The following is a 19462-nucleotide window of genomic DNA, read 5'->3' on the forward strand; positions in this document are numbered from 1 at the left end:
CCATCCGCCACCTTAAACATTCACTCCCTTCACCACCAGCGCACCGTGGCTGCAGTGTGTGCCATCTACAGGATGCACTGCAGCAACTCGCCAAGGCTTCTTCAACAGCACCTCCCAAACCCACGACCTCTACCACCTAGAAGGTCAAAGGCAGCAGGCACCTGGGAACAGCACCACCTGCACGTTCCCCCCCAAGTCACACACCATCCAGACTTGGAAATATATCGCTGTTCCTTCATCGTCACTTGGTCAAAATCCTGGAACTCCCTACCTAACAGCACTGTGGGAGAACCTTCACCACACGGACTACAGCGGTTCAAGAAGGCGGCTCACCACCACCTTCTCAAGGGCAATTAGGGATGGGCAATAAATGCTGGCCTTGCCAACGATGCCCACATCCCATGAACGAATAAGAAAAAAACTCTCTAGGATTGTCTAGAGCAGGGTTTGAACCCAGTACCTGCGAATTCAAATGCTGGGATACTACCACTAAGCCGAAGGCTCACTCTACCAGAAAAGCCAACAGCTAGAAAAAGCACAACTAAACGTGACACTAAGGCAAGCCGAGAGGGCGAAAGTGGAAAAGAGAGAGAGTTTACACATCGCAAACCCAAAATTGCTCTGGGGAGGGATCTTTGTCAACTGAGACAACTATAGTTCCTTAGCTAAGATCCAAAGGGAATCAATAGATAGCCGAGCTGTGGTTTACACAAAAGGTATACTTTTCCCAGGGGAGGAGTTATTTTATCAGCGAGAGAGAGCTAGAGTAGTTCACCATTCCCAGTGGGAGGAGTCACAATATCGATAGCCCAGAGCTTAACTTCTCTGGTTTTATGGATAGAAACATTTCCTGCATGTGCAGGACTCATTAAAAGTTTCTCAAACTTTACTTTTGGAAGGTGTGGCTCTGACTCAGGAAGTAACGTCACATACAGATAATAAACAGTGACTCAGTCAGGGCAGAAGCTGTTTAAGGTGGACAGACACAGAGAGCGTGAGAGCAGCTGAGAACAGCAATCAGAAAGAGTGCAAGTGATCACTTAGGATCTTTTGTGCTGGAGACAGAGAAACAGTTTGAATTTGAGTGAGCTCACTGCCAGCTATGGGTTCCAACAGCCAAGGAATTGTTTCTTTCTTACTTCTTGTCCACGGTAGGAATATCATAAGCTCAGAATATATCGTATTTAAATTTTCTTAGAAGGTTTTGGTTGTAAAACTAATTGGGAAAGAGTCAGTAATTTGAGAGTTGCTTTATTGTTATATCGAAAACATTTGGGTATATTCTGTATTAAATATAACAATTATGATGGTTAAAACCTATACCTGTTAATGTGTTAGTTTTTTCTCATTTCAAACTTCTACTGTGCATGCATTTTTGTTTATCTTTGTACAGAAAATGTTTCTCATTGTTGCATTGTTTGTTGAGAAGAGTGCGTCTGTGTGTGTAATGCTATTACATGTCAGTCAACTTCAGTGTCTGCTGTATAACTAAAGCAGACTTATAAAAGTGAGTAAAATCCTTAAAAACAAGTGACTATGATTTGGGTTTTTTCATATATCTTCAATCATGATGAAGTTAAAGTTCGGCCGCTCCAGACTGATAGTTTGTAAGTAGCCCTAAAATGAAAGGTCAGTCTACCAAAGAATGAAGTGTTCTGAAAAGCTGATATCAGCTGTTTTTGGTAACATTTAAACCTTCTTGTGAATTCCGTCAAAATGAATTTGTAGTACAGAGCTCTAAGATGGATACATGTTTTATTTTGACTCCTTTACTGATTCCTTTCAAGGTCCACAAATGATAAACATAGCACATAGAAGTGAAAACATAAAGCCAGTGAAGCAAAAAGACAATAATCTTATTGCCTTTTCTGGAATTGTTTTTCAATGTGAAATTTTCTGTAAGCTTTGAACACAGAGAACAAACTGCATACTTTTTTTTAATTACTCTATACTTTATGTGCACCATTGTACACAGTCATGTACTGTAACCTAATCCTGCACATTTACCAATGAACAGTCCTTTTGCATTTGTCAACCGAACCTGAATTAATAAGAGGCACACAGGGTATAGCAAAGTCACTGGCTCGTAGCTCAAAGTCATGTTTGTTCATGTTTCAAAAAGGAGTGTTACTAGAAGTTTGAGTGATCTGTTTGCCTTCAGGCAACTTGAATATATTATTTGCGGCACAGTTATACTACGAGTTTGTGATTTTACAGTAGTCTACTGGTTATGTTATTGGAATCCGTAGTAATCCAGATGCCTGGACTAATAATTCAGAGAAGGTAAATTCAAATCCCACCATGGCAGTTTGAGAATTTGAATTCAGTTTTAAAAATTTGGAAATAAAAAGCTGGTATCAGTGAATGTGACCATGATGCTGTTGGAGTATGGTAAAAACCCTACTGGTTCACTGATGCTCTTTAGGGAAGGAAACCTGCCATCCTTACCCACTCCCATACTAACAAGGTTGAATCTTGATTGCCCTCTGAAGTGGCATAGCAAGGCAATCAATTGTATCAAACTGCTTCCTTGTCTAATGACATTGTGGGCGTACCTTCACCACACGGACTGCAGCAGTTCAAGAATGTGCCCCACCACCACCTTCTGAGGGCAACTAGAGATGGGCAGTAACAGCTGGCCTTGCCAGCAATGCCCACATTCTGAAACTGAATAAAATAATTGGAGTCATGCAGGACCATCTGATATGAGTTATCGTACTTTCTCTGCATCAGTGTGGCCAGGGAAAGTGTAATTTAATGATTGCATGTAAGCAAAGCTCTGGTAAGCAGGTAACCAGTTAAATTGCAATATTACCAAAGAGCTGGCAGGACAGTGGCCCGCTAACATTAAAAAGATAAAAAATGTAGGTTCCCTAATGGTTTGTTGGGAACTAGTGCAAAGCCAAAGTGATCACCCTATGATGGCTCATACTACTTGTTTAAATTCAATTAGTGCAAATTCACATCAGAATCACACTATACCATTAATTTCCATGTAGGATTTTAATTCCCTCCACCTGGCTGAAACAAAGTAGAACATGAATTAAAATGAAAGTGGTACACCTACCAGTCTGTTGCTACCATGCAGCCCTTTTTGCGCCACTGTTTTCCTGGGTGGACAAGGCACCCAACTGACTCGGGTGGGAGCCTGATAACTATATGCATGTTGGGGGCCAATCACTCAGATAGAGCTCCAACCCTTTTTTAACAGCCTACCGAGCAGAGAGTTCATCATGGACGCTTTGCTCAGTAGAAGCAGTCTGAGCGGAAGCAAAGGGCCAAAAGGTAAATACAACACTTATCTTTGTAGGGCCCGGAGGGGTAGGAGTTCTCTTTTTTTAATTCGTTCATGGGATGTGGGCATCGCTGGCAAGGCCAGTATTTATTGCCCATCCCTAATTGCCCTTGAGAAGGTGGTGGTGAGCCGCCTTCTTGAACCGCTGCAGTCCGTGTAGTGAAGGTTCTCCCACAGTGTTGTTAAGTAGGGAATTCCAGGATTTTGACCCAGCGACGATGAAGGAACGGTGATATATTTCCAAGTCGGGATGGTGTGTGACTTTGAGGGGAACGTGCAGGTGGTGTTGTTCCCATGTGCCTGCTGCCTTTGTCCTTCTAGGTGGTAGAGGTCGTGGGTTTGGGAGGTGCCTGTCAAAGAAGCCTTGGCGAGTTGCTGCAGTGCATTCTGTAGATGGCACACATTGCAGTCACGGTGCGCTGGTGGTGAAGGGAGTGAATGTTTAGGATGGTGGATGGGGTGCCAATCAAGCGGGCTGCCTTGTTCTGGATGGTGTCGAGCTTCTTGAGTGTTGTTGGAGCTGCACTCATCCAGGCAAGTGGAGAGTATTCTATCACACTCCTGACTTGTACCTTGTAGATGATGTGGAGATGCCGGTGATGGACTGGGGTTGACAAATGGACTATAACCTGGTATTGTAAGATTCTATACACTTGTAGATGATGGAAAGGCTTTGGGGAGTCAGGAGGTGAGTCACTCACCGCAGAATACCCAGCCTCTGACCTGCTCGTTGAATGTCATGGGGAAGTGTTTAGACTCTCTCTTGCCTGGGCCCCACAAAGAAAGTTTAGGCCACTGTCACCCAGGGCTCCTGCCCCCACTTCCGCGTTTGTAAAACCCTCCTGAACCCCAACCCCAGCGATTTAGCTGAGTGTCAGCCGGAACCTGGCTAGCTGCCTCTGGATGCCCATTTTGGGCAGGCAGCTCGTTTGCTACATTTAAAATTTGCAACACCTCCCGGGCAGTCGGCACACACCTTTCGCCAGTTCTCTGCCCGGAGTTAAAATTCCCCCCCTAGAATCATAGAATTTTACAGAATTGAAGGAGGCCATTCAGTCCATGGTACTTGTGCAGGCTCTCAAAATGTATCCCCTTAGTGTTCTGTTATCAGCTGAAATGTCTATGCACCAGCTGAAAATGTGTAGAACTATTACATCTGACTTGTCCTTGTCGTAACAGAATTAAATGTTGGTGAACACTGCATTAGATTAATAGAGTGACTGTTGATTTGTATAATCTGTGCTTTGCCCCTCCCCTCATCTTTCATAATGTTCTAAGTGGTCTTGAGTCTTCCATGTGTTTTATTGTATTTTGTACTTATAAGGGGTGTTAGTGCAATAGAACACTTTCCATTTCAGGTACCCAGTGTTAGCTTCTAATGCTCCCTGGCCAAGTATAGAATGATTAGATACAAACTAAAGTTCTCTCTGCCCTGCAACCCCATTCTCTAACAGATATCAAATAGAGGGAACTTTTACCCCAAGTCCCAAGTTTATGCCCAGGTTCTTGTTGTGAAAGATTAGGATTTAACCCAGTCTACCATCCAACTTCCTCCTTCAGTATTATTTGGTGTTATTTTCATCATTACATTTAATGATGAGAATGTGGAACTCGTTACCACATGGAGTGCTTGAGACAAATAACATAGCTGCATTTAGGGAAAAGCTGGATAAGCACAGGAGGGAGAAAGGAATCGAAGGATATGTTGATAGGGTTAAATGAAATAAATAGATTCGGATGGGGGTTGGTGTGCAAAATTGAGTTAAATCGAGTCTACTGCACAGAAACAGGCCATTCGGGCCAACTGGTCTGTACCCCACAAGTGTCCTCCATCCCTACTTCATGAAACCCTTCCAGCATACCCTTCTATTCCTTTCTCCCTCATGTGCTTATCTCACTTCCCCTTAAATGCATCTGTGCTAGTCACCTCAACTATTCGTTGTGGTAACACGTTCCACATTCTTACTACTCTTTGGGTAAAGAAGTTTCTCCTGAATTCCCTATTGGATTTATTAGTGACCATCTTATATTTATGCCCCCTAGTTTTAGACTCCCCCACAAGTAGAAACATTTTCTCTATGTTTACCCTATCAAATCCTTTCATAATCTTAAAGACCTTTATCAAGTCACCCCTCAGCCTCCTCTTTTCTAGAGAAAAGAGCCCCAGCCTGTTCCGCCTTTCCTGCTAAGTATATCCTCTCAGTTCTGGTATTATCTTTGTGAATCTTTTTTGCACCTACTCCAATGACTCTATATCCTTTTTATGATATGGAGACCAGAACTGTGCACTTTACTCCAAGTGTGGTTTAACCAAGGTTCTATACAAGTTTAACATAACGTCTCTGCTTTTCAATTCTGTCCCTCTAGAAATGAACCCCAGTACTTGGTTTGCCTTTTTTATGACCTTATTAACCTGCGTCACTACTTTTAGTGATTTGTGTATCTGTACCCCGAGATCCCTTTTCTCCTCTATCCAATTTAGACTCTTATTATCCAAGTAGTGTATGGCCTCCTTATTCTTCTTACCAAAACACTTATCTATATTGAAATTCATTTGCTAATTACGCACACATTCTGCAAGTTTATTAATGTCTTCTTGCATTTTGAGACATTCTTCCTTTGTATTAACTACACCCCCCAATTTGATGTCATCCGGAAATTTTTTAATTGTATTTCTGACTCCCGAGTCCAAATCATTAATGCAAATTGTGAACAACATTGGTCCCAGCATCGATCCCTGTGGAACACCACTTCCCACCTTCTGCCAGGCTGTAAAGATACCCTTAACCCCTACTCTCTGTTTTTGTATTGGAGCATACCAGCATGGCCTGTTTCTGTGCTGTAAATTCTATGTAATACATTTACAAAGCTTGTGTTCTGATTTCGCTGTGGATGTTGTCATATAAATCAATGTAGTAGCAAGGAAAACAATATTGGAAAATCTTTAGTTTTGCATATGCAGTTTTCTAATTGGCAGCATCAATACATACCAGTATATGTGTAAGGAAGTATTATTTTGATTTCTTATTCCTTGGATATTAAGTCCCATTAACTTCACAAATGCTTATGCAGCCTGATACTTGCAAGTATGGAAGAACAGTTCAAAACTTGAGCACTACTGCTATATCAGGAGAGCCTTTCCAAAATCTTCCTGATTCATTCAGAATACAAGTAAAATCTTGTATAGTAGATTATATCTGCCTGTCTATCTCTTTCTCTTGCAATCTCTTTTATTCCTTTTTATTGATACTACTATATCCAGATTTCCTTTGAATTTTCCTCTCTTGTCCTTTCTAAGCTTCAAACATGCCATCCTACATGCTTCTCCTCATACATTGCTGTATTGAAATCAAGACTCACTGCACTGTTCTACTATAACTCATTCTTCCCCAGGATCTCAAAACTGTGGAACTGTTTATCTTACTCAATCTTCCACTTCTACTACAGCCCTTTAAACCCAAGCTTGTCTCACTTAATTACCAATTCTTCATTTATCTCATTTTTGCTCTTTACTCTTTTCAACATTGATCGTTTATTATGGACCTTAGCTCTACATGTAGATTTCTCAATTCAAAAATATCTTCCCCTATCTGAGCCCTTTGAAAAAAGTATTTAGCCGAGAAATCGGACTTGCGCCAAAACAGGTGGCAAGTTGGCGAAGTGATTGCTTCGTGAGCCAGTCTGAGGCCCGATTGAAATTCGGCATCGGGCCTCATTTAAATTAAATCACCAGGTTGAGAGAGCCACTTGGGCATCCCGATATAGCTCGCCAGTTGGGGCCCGACGAATTCTGGCCGACCCTGATGCCGAGCCGACCAACAGGTAGATCCTGGGAGGTGGAGGTGGAGCAGAGGGGAGCGAGCCTGGGTCTGCAGCGACGCCCAGTAGTTTTGTAAACTGAAATGTATCTTTTAAAAAGCCACCAGCTGTCCCTTTAAGGACTACTGGTTAGGCCGCTAATTGGAGCATGGTTGGCACAGGGTACGCCCTTTTTACACAAATTTCAATTGGGATCCTGCAACTGGGGTTAGGACCCTGATTTGCATATACAAGCCACCTAACGCCTGTTTCAGGCGTGCACCCTGGAGACCTAAAAGGAGCCCAATTCCAATAGGAGGACCGACTAAGTGGCAGATCAGGCGCGGGAGATTGCCACCTGAAATTTGCAGGACCAGTGACCATTTTATGCTTGAAAAATAGGCAATGGTAAGTTGAATTTCTCCCCCATTTTTTCAGATGTGTTTTCCAGGGAAACATGCACTTCATCTGCTTGAGGGGATTGCCTTTCACCTCACACCACTCATAGCTATCCTATTTCTGAGGTGCTGTATATGCCACTGCATAATGTAAAGTTACAGCAAATTGACATTTATAGCTTCCTGTCAAGAGGTTGTTTCATACAAAGTGTTCCCCTTCTGTGTAAAATAACTCATCATAAACTTTCCAGTGCAACCCAATGGTAGTTTGTTCAGCCTGTCACAAAAGTTAGCATTCAGGTACAGCAAACAATAAGGAAGACAAATGTGAGGTTATTCACTTTGGTGGGAAGAATAGAAAAACAGAATATTTTTTAAATGGTGAGAAATTATTAAATGTTGGCATTCAGAGAAATTTGGGTGTCCTTGTACAAGAAAAACAAAAAGTTAGCATGCAGGTACAGCAAGTAATAAGGAAGGCAAATGGCATGTAGGCCTTTATTGCAAGGGGGTTGGAGTACAAGAGTAAGAAAGTCTCACTACAATTATACAGAGCTTTGATGAGACCACACCTGGAGTACTGTGTACAGTTTTGTTCTCCTTATCTAAGGAAAGAAATACTTGCCTTGAGGTGGGGGGGGGGGCAACGAAGGTTCACTAGATTGATTCCTGGGATGAAAGGGTTGTCCAATGAGGAGGGATTGAGTAGAATGGGCCTATACTGTCTGGAGTTTAGAAGAATGAGAGGTGATCTTATTGAAACATATAAGATTCTGAGAGGGCTTGACAGGGTAGATGCTGAGAGGCTGTTTCTCCTGGCTGGAGAGTCTAGAACTAGGGGGCATAGTCTCAGGATAAGGGGACGGCCATTTAAGACTGAAATGAGGAGAAATTTCTTCACGCAGAGGGTTGTGAATCTTTGGAACTCATTACCCCAAAGGGCTGTGGATGCTGAGTCGTTGAATATGTTCAAGGCTGAGATAGATAGATTTTTGGACTCTAGGGGAATCAAAGGATATGGGAATCAGGCAGGAAAGTGAAGTTGAGGTCGAAGATCAGACATGATCTTATTGAATGGCGGAGCAGACTCGAGGGGCCGTATGGCCCAAGCCTGATCCTATTTCTTATGTTCTTATGGTCTTATGCTGCCAGAACTTTGCTTAAGTGTATGCTTTGAAAGATAAGCAGCAGCAATGTGGAGTTTTGTGTGAGTTCATAGCTCCTAATGATTATTACACTGTTCAAGGCAACAATGAATTTTTTGTGCTGTCATTTCTGAGCTTCACCATTCAGGACCGGCAAACATCTAAATGTCTGTAAATGCACAATAGTCATTGATCAATGCTTCATCCTGTTCCCTGTCTGTCAGGATAAAGTTTCCTTTGTCACCCATGGGCTACCAACTTGAATGTGGACGATTATAGACTCACTGTCGTACAGCAATAGTCTTAAGAAAGTGGCAGTGAGGGAGGGAATCAAACAAAAAGACTTTTATTGTTTGGTGTTTTACAGCAAAAAAATGGCTTTCTTTTCTGTCGTAAACAATTTTACAACACCAAGTTATAGTCCAGCAATTTTATTTTAAATTCACAAGCTTTCGGAGGCTACCTCCTTCCTCAGGTGAACGATGTGGAAATCACCTGAGGAAGGAGGTAGCCTCCGAAAGCTTGTGAATTTAAAATAAAATTGCTGGACTATAACTTGGTGTTGTAAAATTGTTTACAATTGTCAACCCCAGTCCATCACCGGCATCTCCACATCATTCTTTTCTGTAGTCAATAATAGTTGATCAAAAACAAGAGTGTCGTGCAGTGGTATCATTAAACAAATTCTTTGCAATTAATACATTGCTCCAATCCAAATCATTTGGAGTTTGTGGGCTGTGATATATTTTTTCTGTAGAATAATTATTAGTATCTAGTAATTGTGCTTGTGGGGTAGTGGTTTAATGACATCATCCCACCCATTGCTGACTGACACTGGAATACACCAGCCATGTAGGAAGAACTTCACTAATTGTTAGCTGGATTGCTCAATGGAATGTCTGATGGAGGCACAATGTCTCACCTCAAGGAAAAATCCCGCCTCACTCATCACACTTCTGTCATATCAATCCTTAGTGATCAAGCATATAAGAGCATTGACCTGGTCGTCACAGTGGAACCCAAGATCTTCTCATCTGAGGAAGACTCATAAAAGGATTTGTAGAGAGAGGGATTTAGACCCATAGAATCATAGAATCATAGAAAGGTTACAGCATAGAAGGACGCCATTCGGCCCATCGAGTCTGCACCGGCTCTATGCAAGAGCAATCCAGCTAGTCCCACTCCCCTGCCCTTTCCCCGTAGCCCTGCAAATTTTTTCAGTTTCAAGTACTTATCCAGTTCCGTTTTGAAGGCCCTGGTTGAATCTGCCTCCACCATCCCCTCTGGCAGTGCATTTCAGATACTAACCACTCGCTGTGTAAAAAAGTTTTTCCTCATGTCACCTTTGGTTCTTTTGCCAATCACCTTAAATCGATGTCCTCTGGTCCTTTTACCCTTCCGCCAATGGGAACAGTTTCTCTCTATCTACTCTGACTAGACCCTTCATGATTTTGAATATCTCTATCAAATCTCCTTGCAACCTTCTCTGTTCCAAGGAGAACAACCTCAGCTTCTCCAGTCTATCCATGTAACTAAAGTCCCTCATCCCTGGAATCATTCCAGTAAATCTCTTCTGCATCCTCTCTAAGGCCTTCACATCTTTCCTAAAGTGTGGTGCCCAGAACTGGACACAATACTCCAGTTGTGGCCGAACCAGTGTTTTAAAAAGGTTCATCATGACTTCCTTACTTTTGTACTCTATGCCTCTATTTATAAAGCCCAGGATCCCGTATGCTTTTTTAACCGCTTTCTCAACCTGCCCTGCCACCTTCAACAATTTGTGCACATAAACCCCCAGATCTCTCTGTTCCTGTACCCCTTTTAGAATTGTGCCCTCTAGTTTATATTGCCTCTCCTCGTTCTTCCTTCTGAAATGTATCACTTCGCATTTTTCTGTGTTAAATTTCATCTGCCACGTGTCCGCCCATGCCACCAGCCTGTCTATATCCTCTTGAAGTCTATCACTATCCCACTCACTGTTCACTACCCTTAAAAATTTTGTGTCATCTTCAAATTTTGAAATTGTGCCTTGTACACCTAAGTCCAAGTCATTAATATATATCAAGAAAAGCAGTGGTCCCAGCACCGACCCCTGGGGAACACCACTGTACACCTCCCTCCAGTCCGAAAAACAACCATTCAACACTATTCTCTGCTTCCTGTCACTTAGCCAATTCTGTATCCATGTTGCTACTGCCCCCTTTATTCCATGGACCACAATCTTGATGATAAGCCTACCATGCAGTACTTTATCAAAAGCCTTTTGAAAGTCCATATACACCACATCAATTGCATTGCCCTCATCTACCCTCTCTGTTACCTCATCAAAAAACTCTTATCAAGTTAGTTAAACACGATTTGCCTTTAATAAATCCGTGCTGGCTTTCCCTAATCAATCCATACTCATCCAAGTGACTATTAATTCTGTCCTGGATTGTCGTTTGTTAAACCGATGTTAAACTGACTGGTCTATAGTTGCTGGGTTTATCCTTACACCCTTTTTTGAACAAGGGTGTAACATTTTTAATTCTCCAGTCCTCTGGCACCACCCTCGTATCTAAGGAGTAGTGGAAGATTATGGCCAGTACCTCCGCAATTTCCACCCTTATTTCCCTCAGCAACCTCGGATGCATCCCATCCGGACTGGATGACTTATCTACTTTAAGTACAGCTAGTCATTCTAGAACCTCTTTTTCAATTTTTAGCCCATCCAGTATCTCAACCAAATCTTCCTTTATTGAGACTCTGGCAGCATCTTCTTCCTTGGCAAAGAATTTCGTTTACCTCTCTTTTGTCTCTTCAAATGTAAATTTGAAGAAATGTTGGGAGAAAATGCATCTGGATATAAATAAACTGATAGAAAGAAATTGCATTCGTATCGTGTCTTTCACAATCTCAGGACTTCTCAAAGCCCTTTACACTTTTGAAGTGTCGTCATTGTTGTAATGTAGGAAACGCAGCAGCCAATTTGTGCACAGTAAGTTCCCACAAACAGCAATGTGATAGTGACCAGGCAATCTGTTGTTTAGTGATGTTGGTTGAGGAATAAATATTGGCCAGGATACTGGGGAGAACTCCTCTGCTCTTCTTCAAAATAGTACCATGGGATCTTTTATGTCCACCTGAGCGGGCAGACAGGGCCTCGGTTAGCATCTCATCCAAAGGACCACACCTCTGACAGTCCCTCAGTACTGCGCTGGAGTGTCAGCCTAGATTATGTGCTCAAGCCTCTGGAATGGGACTTTTGAACCCATGACCTTCTAACTCAGAGGTGAGAGTGCTACCAACGGAGCCATGGCTGACACCTGATATGATGTGGAGATGCCGGTGATGGACTGGGGTTGACAATTGTAAACAATTTTACAACACCAAGTTATAGTCCAGCGATTTTATTTTAAATTCACAAGCTTTCGGAGATTTTCTCCTTCCTCAGGCAAATGTTTCAAGATCTCCTTGAAGCCTACGCATTTATACATATTGAACAATAATACATGGTGTTTACAGACTGCCCCTGCAACTGCCCGTTGCCAAGGCAATCACCGTGTTCAGACAGACAGGTGTTACCTGCAGAACCTCCGAATACACATTCAACAAAAAAACAAACAGGAAAAAAAACAGAGAAAAAAAAAACACAGAGAGAGGCAGAAACATCCGGAAGGCAGAGAGAGCCAGCAAATGACCCATTATATTAAAAACAGATAACATTTGTTCGCTGGTGGGGTAACGTGTAGCGTGACATGAACCCAAGATCCCGGTTGAGGCCGTCCTCATGGGTGCGGAACTTGGCTATCAATTTCTGCTCGACGATTTTGCGTTGTCGTGTGTCTCGAAGGCCGCCTTGGAGTACGCTTACCCGAAGGTCGGTGGATGAATGTCCATGACTGCTGAAGTGTTCCCCGACTGGGAGGGAACCCTCCTGTTTGGCGATTGTTGCGCGGTGTCCGTTCATCCGTTGTCGCAGCGTCTGCATGGTCTCGCCAATGTACCATGCTCTGGGGCATCCTTTCCTGCAACGTATGAGGTAGACCACGTTGGCTGAGTCACAGGAGTATGAACCATGCACCTGGTGGGTGGTGTCATCTCGTGTGATGGTGGTATCTGTGTCGATGATCTGGCATGTCTTGCAGAGGTTACCGTGGCAGGGTTGTGTGGCGTCGTGGACGCTGTTCTCTTGAAAGCTAGGTAGTTTGCTGCGAACGATGGTCTGTTTGAGGTTGGGTGGCTGTTTAAAGGCGAGTAGTGGAGGTGTGGGGATGGCCATAGCGAGGTGTTTGTCCTCATTGATGACATGACACAGATCATCGACACAGATACCACCATCACACGAGATGACACCACCCACCAGGTGCATGGTTCATACTCCTGTGACTCAGCCAACGTTGTCTACCTCATACGTTGCAGGAAAGGATGCCCCAGAGCATGGTACATTGGCGAGACCATGCAGACGCTGCGACAACGGATGAACGGACACCGCGCAACAATCGCCAAACAGGAGGGTTCCCTCCCAGTCGGGGAACACTTCAGCAGTCATGGACATTCATCCACCGACCTTCGGGTAAGCGTACTCCAAGGCGGCCTTCGAGACACACGACAACGCAAAATCGTCGAGCAGAAATTGATAGCCAAGTTCCGCACCCATGAGGACGGCCTCAACCGGGATCTTGGGTTCATGTCACGCTACACGTTACCCCACCAGCGAACAAATGTTATCTGTTTTTAATATAATGGGTCATTTGCTGGCTCTCTCTGCCTTCCGGATGTTTCTGCCTCTCTCTGTGTTTTTTTTTTCTCTGTTTTTTTTCCTGTTTGTTTTTTTGTTGAATGTGTATTCGGAGGTTCTGCAGGTAACACCTGTCTGTCTGAACACGGTGATTGCCTTGGCAACGGGCAGTTGCAGGGGCAGTCTGTAAACACCATGTATTATTGTTCAATATGTATAAATGCGTAGGCTTCAAGGAGATCTTGAAACATTTGCCTGAGGAAGGAGAAAATCTCCGAAAGCTTGTGAATTTAAAATAAAATCGCTGGACTATAACTTGGTGTTGTAAAATTGTTTACAATTGACACCTGATAGGTAGTGCTTGCATTTTTTAGGTTAACAGTTCTATTTAAAAGAGCTGTGTGCTTTATTATTTTAAGCTTAAGCCTTACATTTCTGAGACTTCTTTTAATCTCCATGTCCCAGCAATGAAATGGCACTGTTTTTTGGAGGAACCAGTTTGAAACTAATACCTGCTTAGAATAATGAGCTGGCAATGCTGATATGCATTGCAGACCTTGCGTTGCCTTTTGGCCAGGCGAGCAGAATTCTTTGCATATCTGTGAGCATGCATAGGTACAGTAGTCTAGTGATTATGGTGTTGGACTAGTGAATCCCACTATGGCAAGTTGTGAAATTGAATTCAATAAATCTGAAAATTTGAGGGCCAACACCAGATAAATGACCATGAAAACTGTTGGATTGTCATAAAACCCCTCTTCCCAGACTGGTCTACACATGGCTCCAGTCCTACAATATGTGAATGACTCATTGCCCTATGAAGAAGCCTTTCAAATCACTCAGTTGTAAAGCAATTGCTACAGAACAGAAGCATGAAAGAAATAGTAGACTGACCTATGGCAATGACCGAATGGAAGAGGACAAGACTTAGGCAAATCGCGATAGATACCTACCAGTATATTTATATCTAGATGCATTTTCTCCCAATTTTTCTCCGATGACGAGCCCACCACAGAGGAAAATCTAGCCCAGGGATTCTAATGAATTTCCTGAAACAAATGAAGATAGAGGAAAAGAGTTAACATTTCCAATCGATGACCTTTCATCAGATGACCTTTCACCACAGATACTGCCTGACCTGCTGAGTGTTTTCCAGCATTTTCTGCTTTTATTTCAGATTTCCAGCAGTATTTTGCTTTTGTTGAAGATAGAGGAAGGGTATGTGACTGATAAAATTGACCACTATGAGTTGCTAGATATCATTTGTTACCGTTTTAATTGATAGAATTGTCAGCTTTGCTTATATAGTAAATTATTTGTTTCAACTGTGTGTGTAAAAGCTTTGTTCCATGGCGACTGTTAATGATTAGTGGAGAGTCTTTGCCATCAGAGTTGGGTGTTGCAGTTTCAACCATTTCACTTAAGGTTACTCTTTGTTAGTCTCGCTAGTAACTCCGACTGGAATTCACATTTCCATGGTTACCATATGCAGCTTGCAAGCCAAGCATGAGCTGAATTCCAAGTAGTATGTTGTCTGCAGTTACACTGCAGCATGAGTGCGAGGCATGATCTTCTGATAATCCTAATACCAATATAAATAAAGTAAGTTTATCAGCAAATGGTTTTAAAACCTCCAAGGTCTCGCAAGTCAAAATCAACTCAAAAAGTGACTTTTAATTAAATTAAACTAATAAGTTCCAGGTGTCTTAAATATTATAATAATTGTCTCTGAGTTAGTTATATTAACATTGATTTGTTATTTTGTTCCTTACTAAATGCATTTGCAATTGCAGTTATATCATTTAATTAAAAATCACTTTGTGGTTTAATTTTGACTTCAAGACCTTAGAGGTTTTAAAAACATTTTTAATAAACTGTTATTTTATTCATATTTATCAGAGGATTTTGTTATAACAACAAGTACATCAACATAATATGTATGTCATAAAGAAATAATTAATCCTGCAAAGCAATTGGCACAGGGCAAACTTTATAAAGTTTTACAACTGCGATCATAGTATCAGCCTTGGCTCAGAAATTGCACTCTTGCCTCTCAGTCAAAAGGTCATGGTTTCAAGCCCAACTGCAGGACTTAAGTACATGATTACATTATAAATATTACAGCACAGAAAAAAGCCATTTGGCCCAAAAGGTCCATGCCACTGTTTATGCTCCACGCGAGCCTCCTCCCTCCCTGCTTCATCTAACCCTATCAACATATCCTTCTATTCCTTTCTCCCTCATATGTTTATCTAGCTTCCCCTTAAATGCATCAATGCTAGTCGCCTCAACTATTCCTTGTGGTAGCGAATTCCACATTCTAACCAGTCTCTGAGTAAAGAGCTTTCTCCTGAATTCCCTATTGGATTTGTTAGTGACTATCTTATATTTCTGGCCCCAAGTTCTGGTCTCCCCTGTAAGTGGAAACATCTTCTCTATGTCTACCCTATCAAATCCTTTCATAATCTTAAAGACCTCTAATAGGTCACCCCTCAGTCTTCTCTTTTCTAGAGAAAAGAGCCCGAGTCTGCTTTATCTTTCTTGATAGGTGTAACCTCTCAGTTTTGGTATCATCCTAGTAAATCTTTTTTGCATGTTCTCCAGTGCCTCTATATCCTTTTTATAAAATGGAGACCAGAACTGTTCACCATACTCCAAGTGTGGTCCAACCAAGGTTCTATACAAGATTAACATAACTTCTCTGCTTTTCAATTTTATCCCTCTAGAAATGAACCCCACTGCTTGGTTTGCTTTTTTTATGGCCATATTAACCTGCATCGCTACTTTTAGTGATTTGTATATCTGTACCCCCAGATCCACCTGCTCCTCTACCCAATTTAGACTCTTATTTTCCAAGGAGTATGTGGCTTCCTTATTGTTCCTATGGGTACCACCCCACATTTATCTATATTGAAATTAATTTACCAATTACACACCCATTCTGCAAGTTTATTAATGTCTTCCTGTATTTTGTTGCAGTTCTCCTTTGAATTAACCAAACATCCCAATTTGGTGCTGTCCGCAAATTTTGAAATTGTACTTCCAATTCCCGAGTTCAAATCGTTCATGTAAATGGCGAACAACAATGGTCCGAGCACCGATCCTTGTGAAAGATCTTTCGCCAGTCTGAGTAACTACCTTTAACCCCTACTCTCAGTTTTCTGTTTTGTAGCCAGCTTGCTATCCATTCTGCTACTTGTCCCCTGACTCCATATGGTCTTACCTTGGTCATGAGGTCATGATCTAGGTTGATACGTCTGTAGAATACTGAGGGAGCACTGCAGAGATACTGTGTTTCAGATGAGATGTTAAACTGAGGTCCTGTTTGCCAAATCCAACGGATGCAAAAGACCTCATGGTACTATTTGAAGAAGAACAGGGGCGTTCTCCCAATTTTCTGGATATCAGTTATCCCTCCAGCACCAGCTTCAAAAATAGATAAACTGGTCCTTCCTTCCATTGATGTTTGTGGGACCTTGCTGTGTGCAAACTGGCTGCTGTGTTTGCCTACATAACAACAGTCACTACACTTCAAAAAAAGTAATTCATTAGATGTAAAGCACTTCAGGATGTGTTGAGGATGTGAAATGTACATTCTTTATATGTCTGAATTTTTGAAACGATCATTACAATCTCATTTAAATTTAGTAACTGGCTTTAGTAGTTCATTTCGTCAGAAATGAAAATCAAGAGCAAATAATTTCAGTGTTGGGATATTGCATTATCTGTTGGATTAATTTTACCCTTGGGTTAAGTTATCCTCCTTATAAATCATCACAGTAATGTACAAGTAGCCACCCTCTCTTAGATTTATTATTTGTGGAGCATGTCGTGACTGGCAGAAAAGTCATGTTGTTGCAACTTAACCATAGAGAGTTACAGTGCATTCAAAACCAAACTTATAAATACATTTTTGTTCCAGGGGGATTTAAAGATAACTTAACCACCATAACCTCGTATTGTCCCTAATTCTTTTAACTTTTCACTAGATGAATTAAGAATTTTAAAAATATATAACATTTAAAAATTAAATCATAGATTTACCAGGACGATGCCAGGGATGGGAACTTAAGAACATAAGAAATAGGAGCAGGAGTAGGCCATCTGGCCCCTCGAGTCTGCTCCCCCATTTAATCAGATCATGGCTGATCTTCGACCTCAACTCCACTTTCCCGCCTGATCCCCATACCCCTTGATTCCCCTAGAGTCCAAAAATCTATCCACCTCAGCCTTGAATATATTCAATGACTCAGCATCTACAACCCTCTGGGATAGAGAATTGAAAAGATTCACAACCCTCTGCGTGAAGAAATTCCTCCTCATCTCAGTCTTGAATGGCCGACCCTTTATCCTGAGACTATGCCCCCTATTTCTAGACTCTCTAGCCATGGGAAACAATCTCTCAACATCTACCCTGTCAAGCCCCCTCATAATCTTATATGTTTCAATGAGATCACCTCTCATTCTTCTAAATTTCAGAGAGTATAGCCCCATTCTACTCAACTCTCTTCACAGGACAACCCTCTCATCCCAGGAATTAATCTAGTGAACCTTTGTTGCACCACCTCCAAGGCAAGTATATCCTTCCTTAGATAAGGAGACCAAAACTGTACACAGTACTCCAGGTGAGGTCTCACTTAAGTTCTGTACAACTGTAGTAAGACTTCCTTACTCCTTTACTCCAATCCCCTTGCAATAAAGGCCAACATGCCATTTGCTTTCCTAATTGCCTGCTGTACCTGCATACTAACTTTTTGTGTTTCTTTTACGAGGATACCCAAGTCTCTCTGATCACCAACATTTAATAGTTTCTCGCCATTTGAAAAAGATTCTGTTTTTCTATTCTTCCTACCAAAGTGAATAACCTCACATGTCCCCACATTATATTCCATCTGCCACCTTCTTGCCCACTCACTTAATCTGTCTACATCCCTTTGCAGACTCATTTTGTGTCATCCTCACAGCTTACTTTTCCACCTAGCTTTGTATCATTAGCAATCTTGGATACATTATACTCGGTCCCTTCATCTAAGTCATTAATATAGATTGTAAATAGCTGAGGCCCAAGCACCGATCCTTGCGGCACCCCACTAGTTACAGCCTGCCAACATGAGAGCAACCCATTTATCCCTACTGTCTGTTTTCTATCCTTTAACCAATCCTCTTTCCATGCTAATATATTAGCCCCAACCCCATGAGCCCTTGCCTGTAGCTATAGGTACGAAGAGAAACTTGAGATACTGGGACTATTTGCTCTGGAGCAGTAAAGGCTGAAAGGAGATTAAACATTTGATTGGATTTTGATAGAATAAATAGAAAAAGACTATTTCTTCTGGTTGGGGAGTCTGTGATGAGGCGGTCACTAATTTAAAATAATCTCTATGTTCCAGAATTTCCTTGATGTGATTTACACTGCTGTTGCACCTTTAAAAAAAGTATTACATCTGCCGCTGGCCTCTAGGCAGAGACCATGGAAGTTTCCTGGGTGTGCTCATTTGCATAGACATTGGTGTAAGCAGTGGTGTAAAACTGGTGTAAAATTGGTACAATCATCTGAACCAGCAGGAAGCTTCTGTGCAGCCTTTTACCAATATTCTTATCACACTTGGACTGAAGTATGAATATTCAAGTGCCATCTGTGGGCAGCAGATCATGGCATCAAGCCAAAGGAGACGAATGCGTAACTTCACTCATTCAGACCTCCAAGCCCTGCTGGAAGTGCCGGCCCAAAGGTTTCCTCACTGTAAGAATTTCCTACACCATTCCAGCACCGCTAATGTGCCAGAAACGGCGAGGAAATTTAACACAGAAAAATGTGAAGTGTGAAGTGATACATTTTGGTAGGAAGAATGAGGAGAGGCAATATAAGCTAAAGGGTACAATTCTAAAAAGGGTGCAGGAACAGGGTGATCTGGGGGTAAATATGCACAAATCGTTGAAGGTGGCAGGGCAGATTGAGAAAGCGGTTAGGAAAGCATATGAGATCCTGGGCTTTATAAATAGAGGCTTAGAGTACAAAAGCAAGGAGGTTGTGATGAACCTTTATAAAACACTGGTTCGGCCACAACTGGAGTATTGTCCAGTTCTGGGCACCCACTTTAGGAAG

General features: G+C 42.0%; 1 protein-coding gene across 2 annotated transcripts in view; it reads left to right on the forward strand.

Annotated features, from left to right (window-relative positions):
• Positions 1-964: 964 nt before the first annotated feature.
• Positions 965-19462, forward strand: part of LOC137322691 (integrin alpha-2-like) — a 191588-nt gene continuing 173090 nt past the window's right edge. For both annotated transcript variants that reach the window (XM_067985645.1, XM_067985638.1), the window contains exon 1: positions 965-1151. In XM_067985645.1, the coding sequence (XP_067841746.1) occupies positions 1103-1151 (49 nt within the window). In that variant the 5' untranslated portion in view covers positions 965-1102. The remainder of the gene's footprint in view (positions 1152-19462) is intronic.

This window comes from Heptranchias perlo, chromosome 1 (assembly GCF_035084215.1).
Source record: "Heptranchias perlo isolate sHepPer1 chromosome 1, sHepPer1.hap1, whole genome shotgun sequence".
In the NCBI taxonomy this organism is placed as follows: Eukaryota; Metazoa; Chordata; class Chondrichthyes; order Hexanchiformes; family Hexanchidae; genus Heptranchias; species Heptranchias perlo.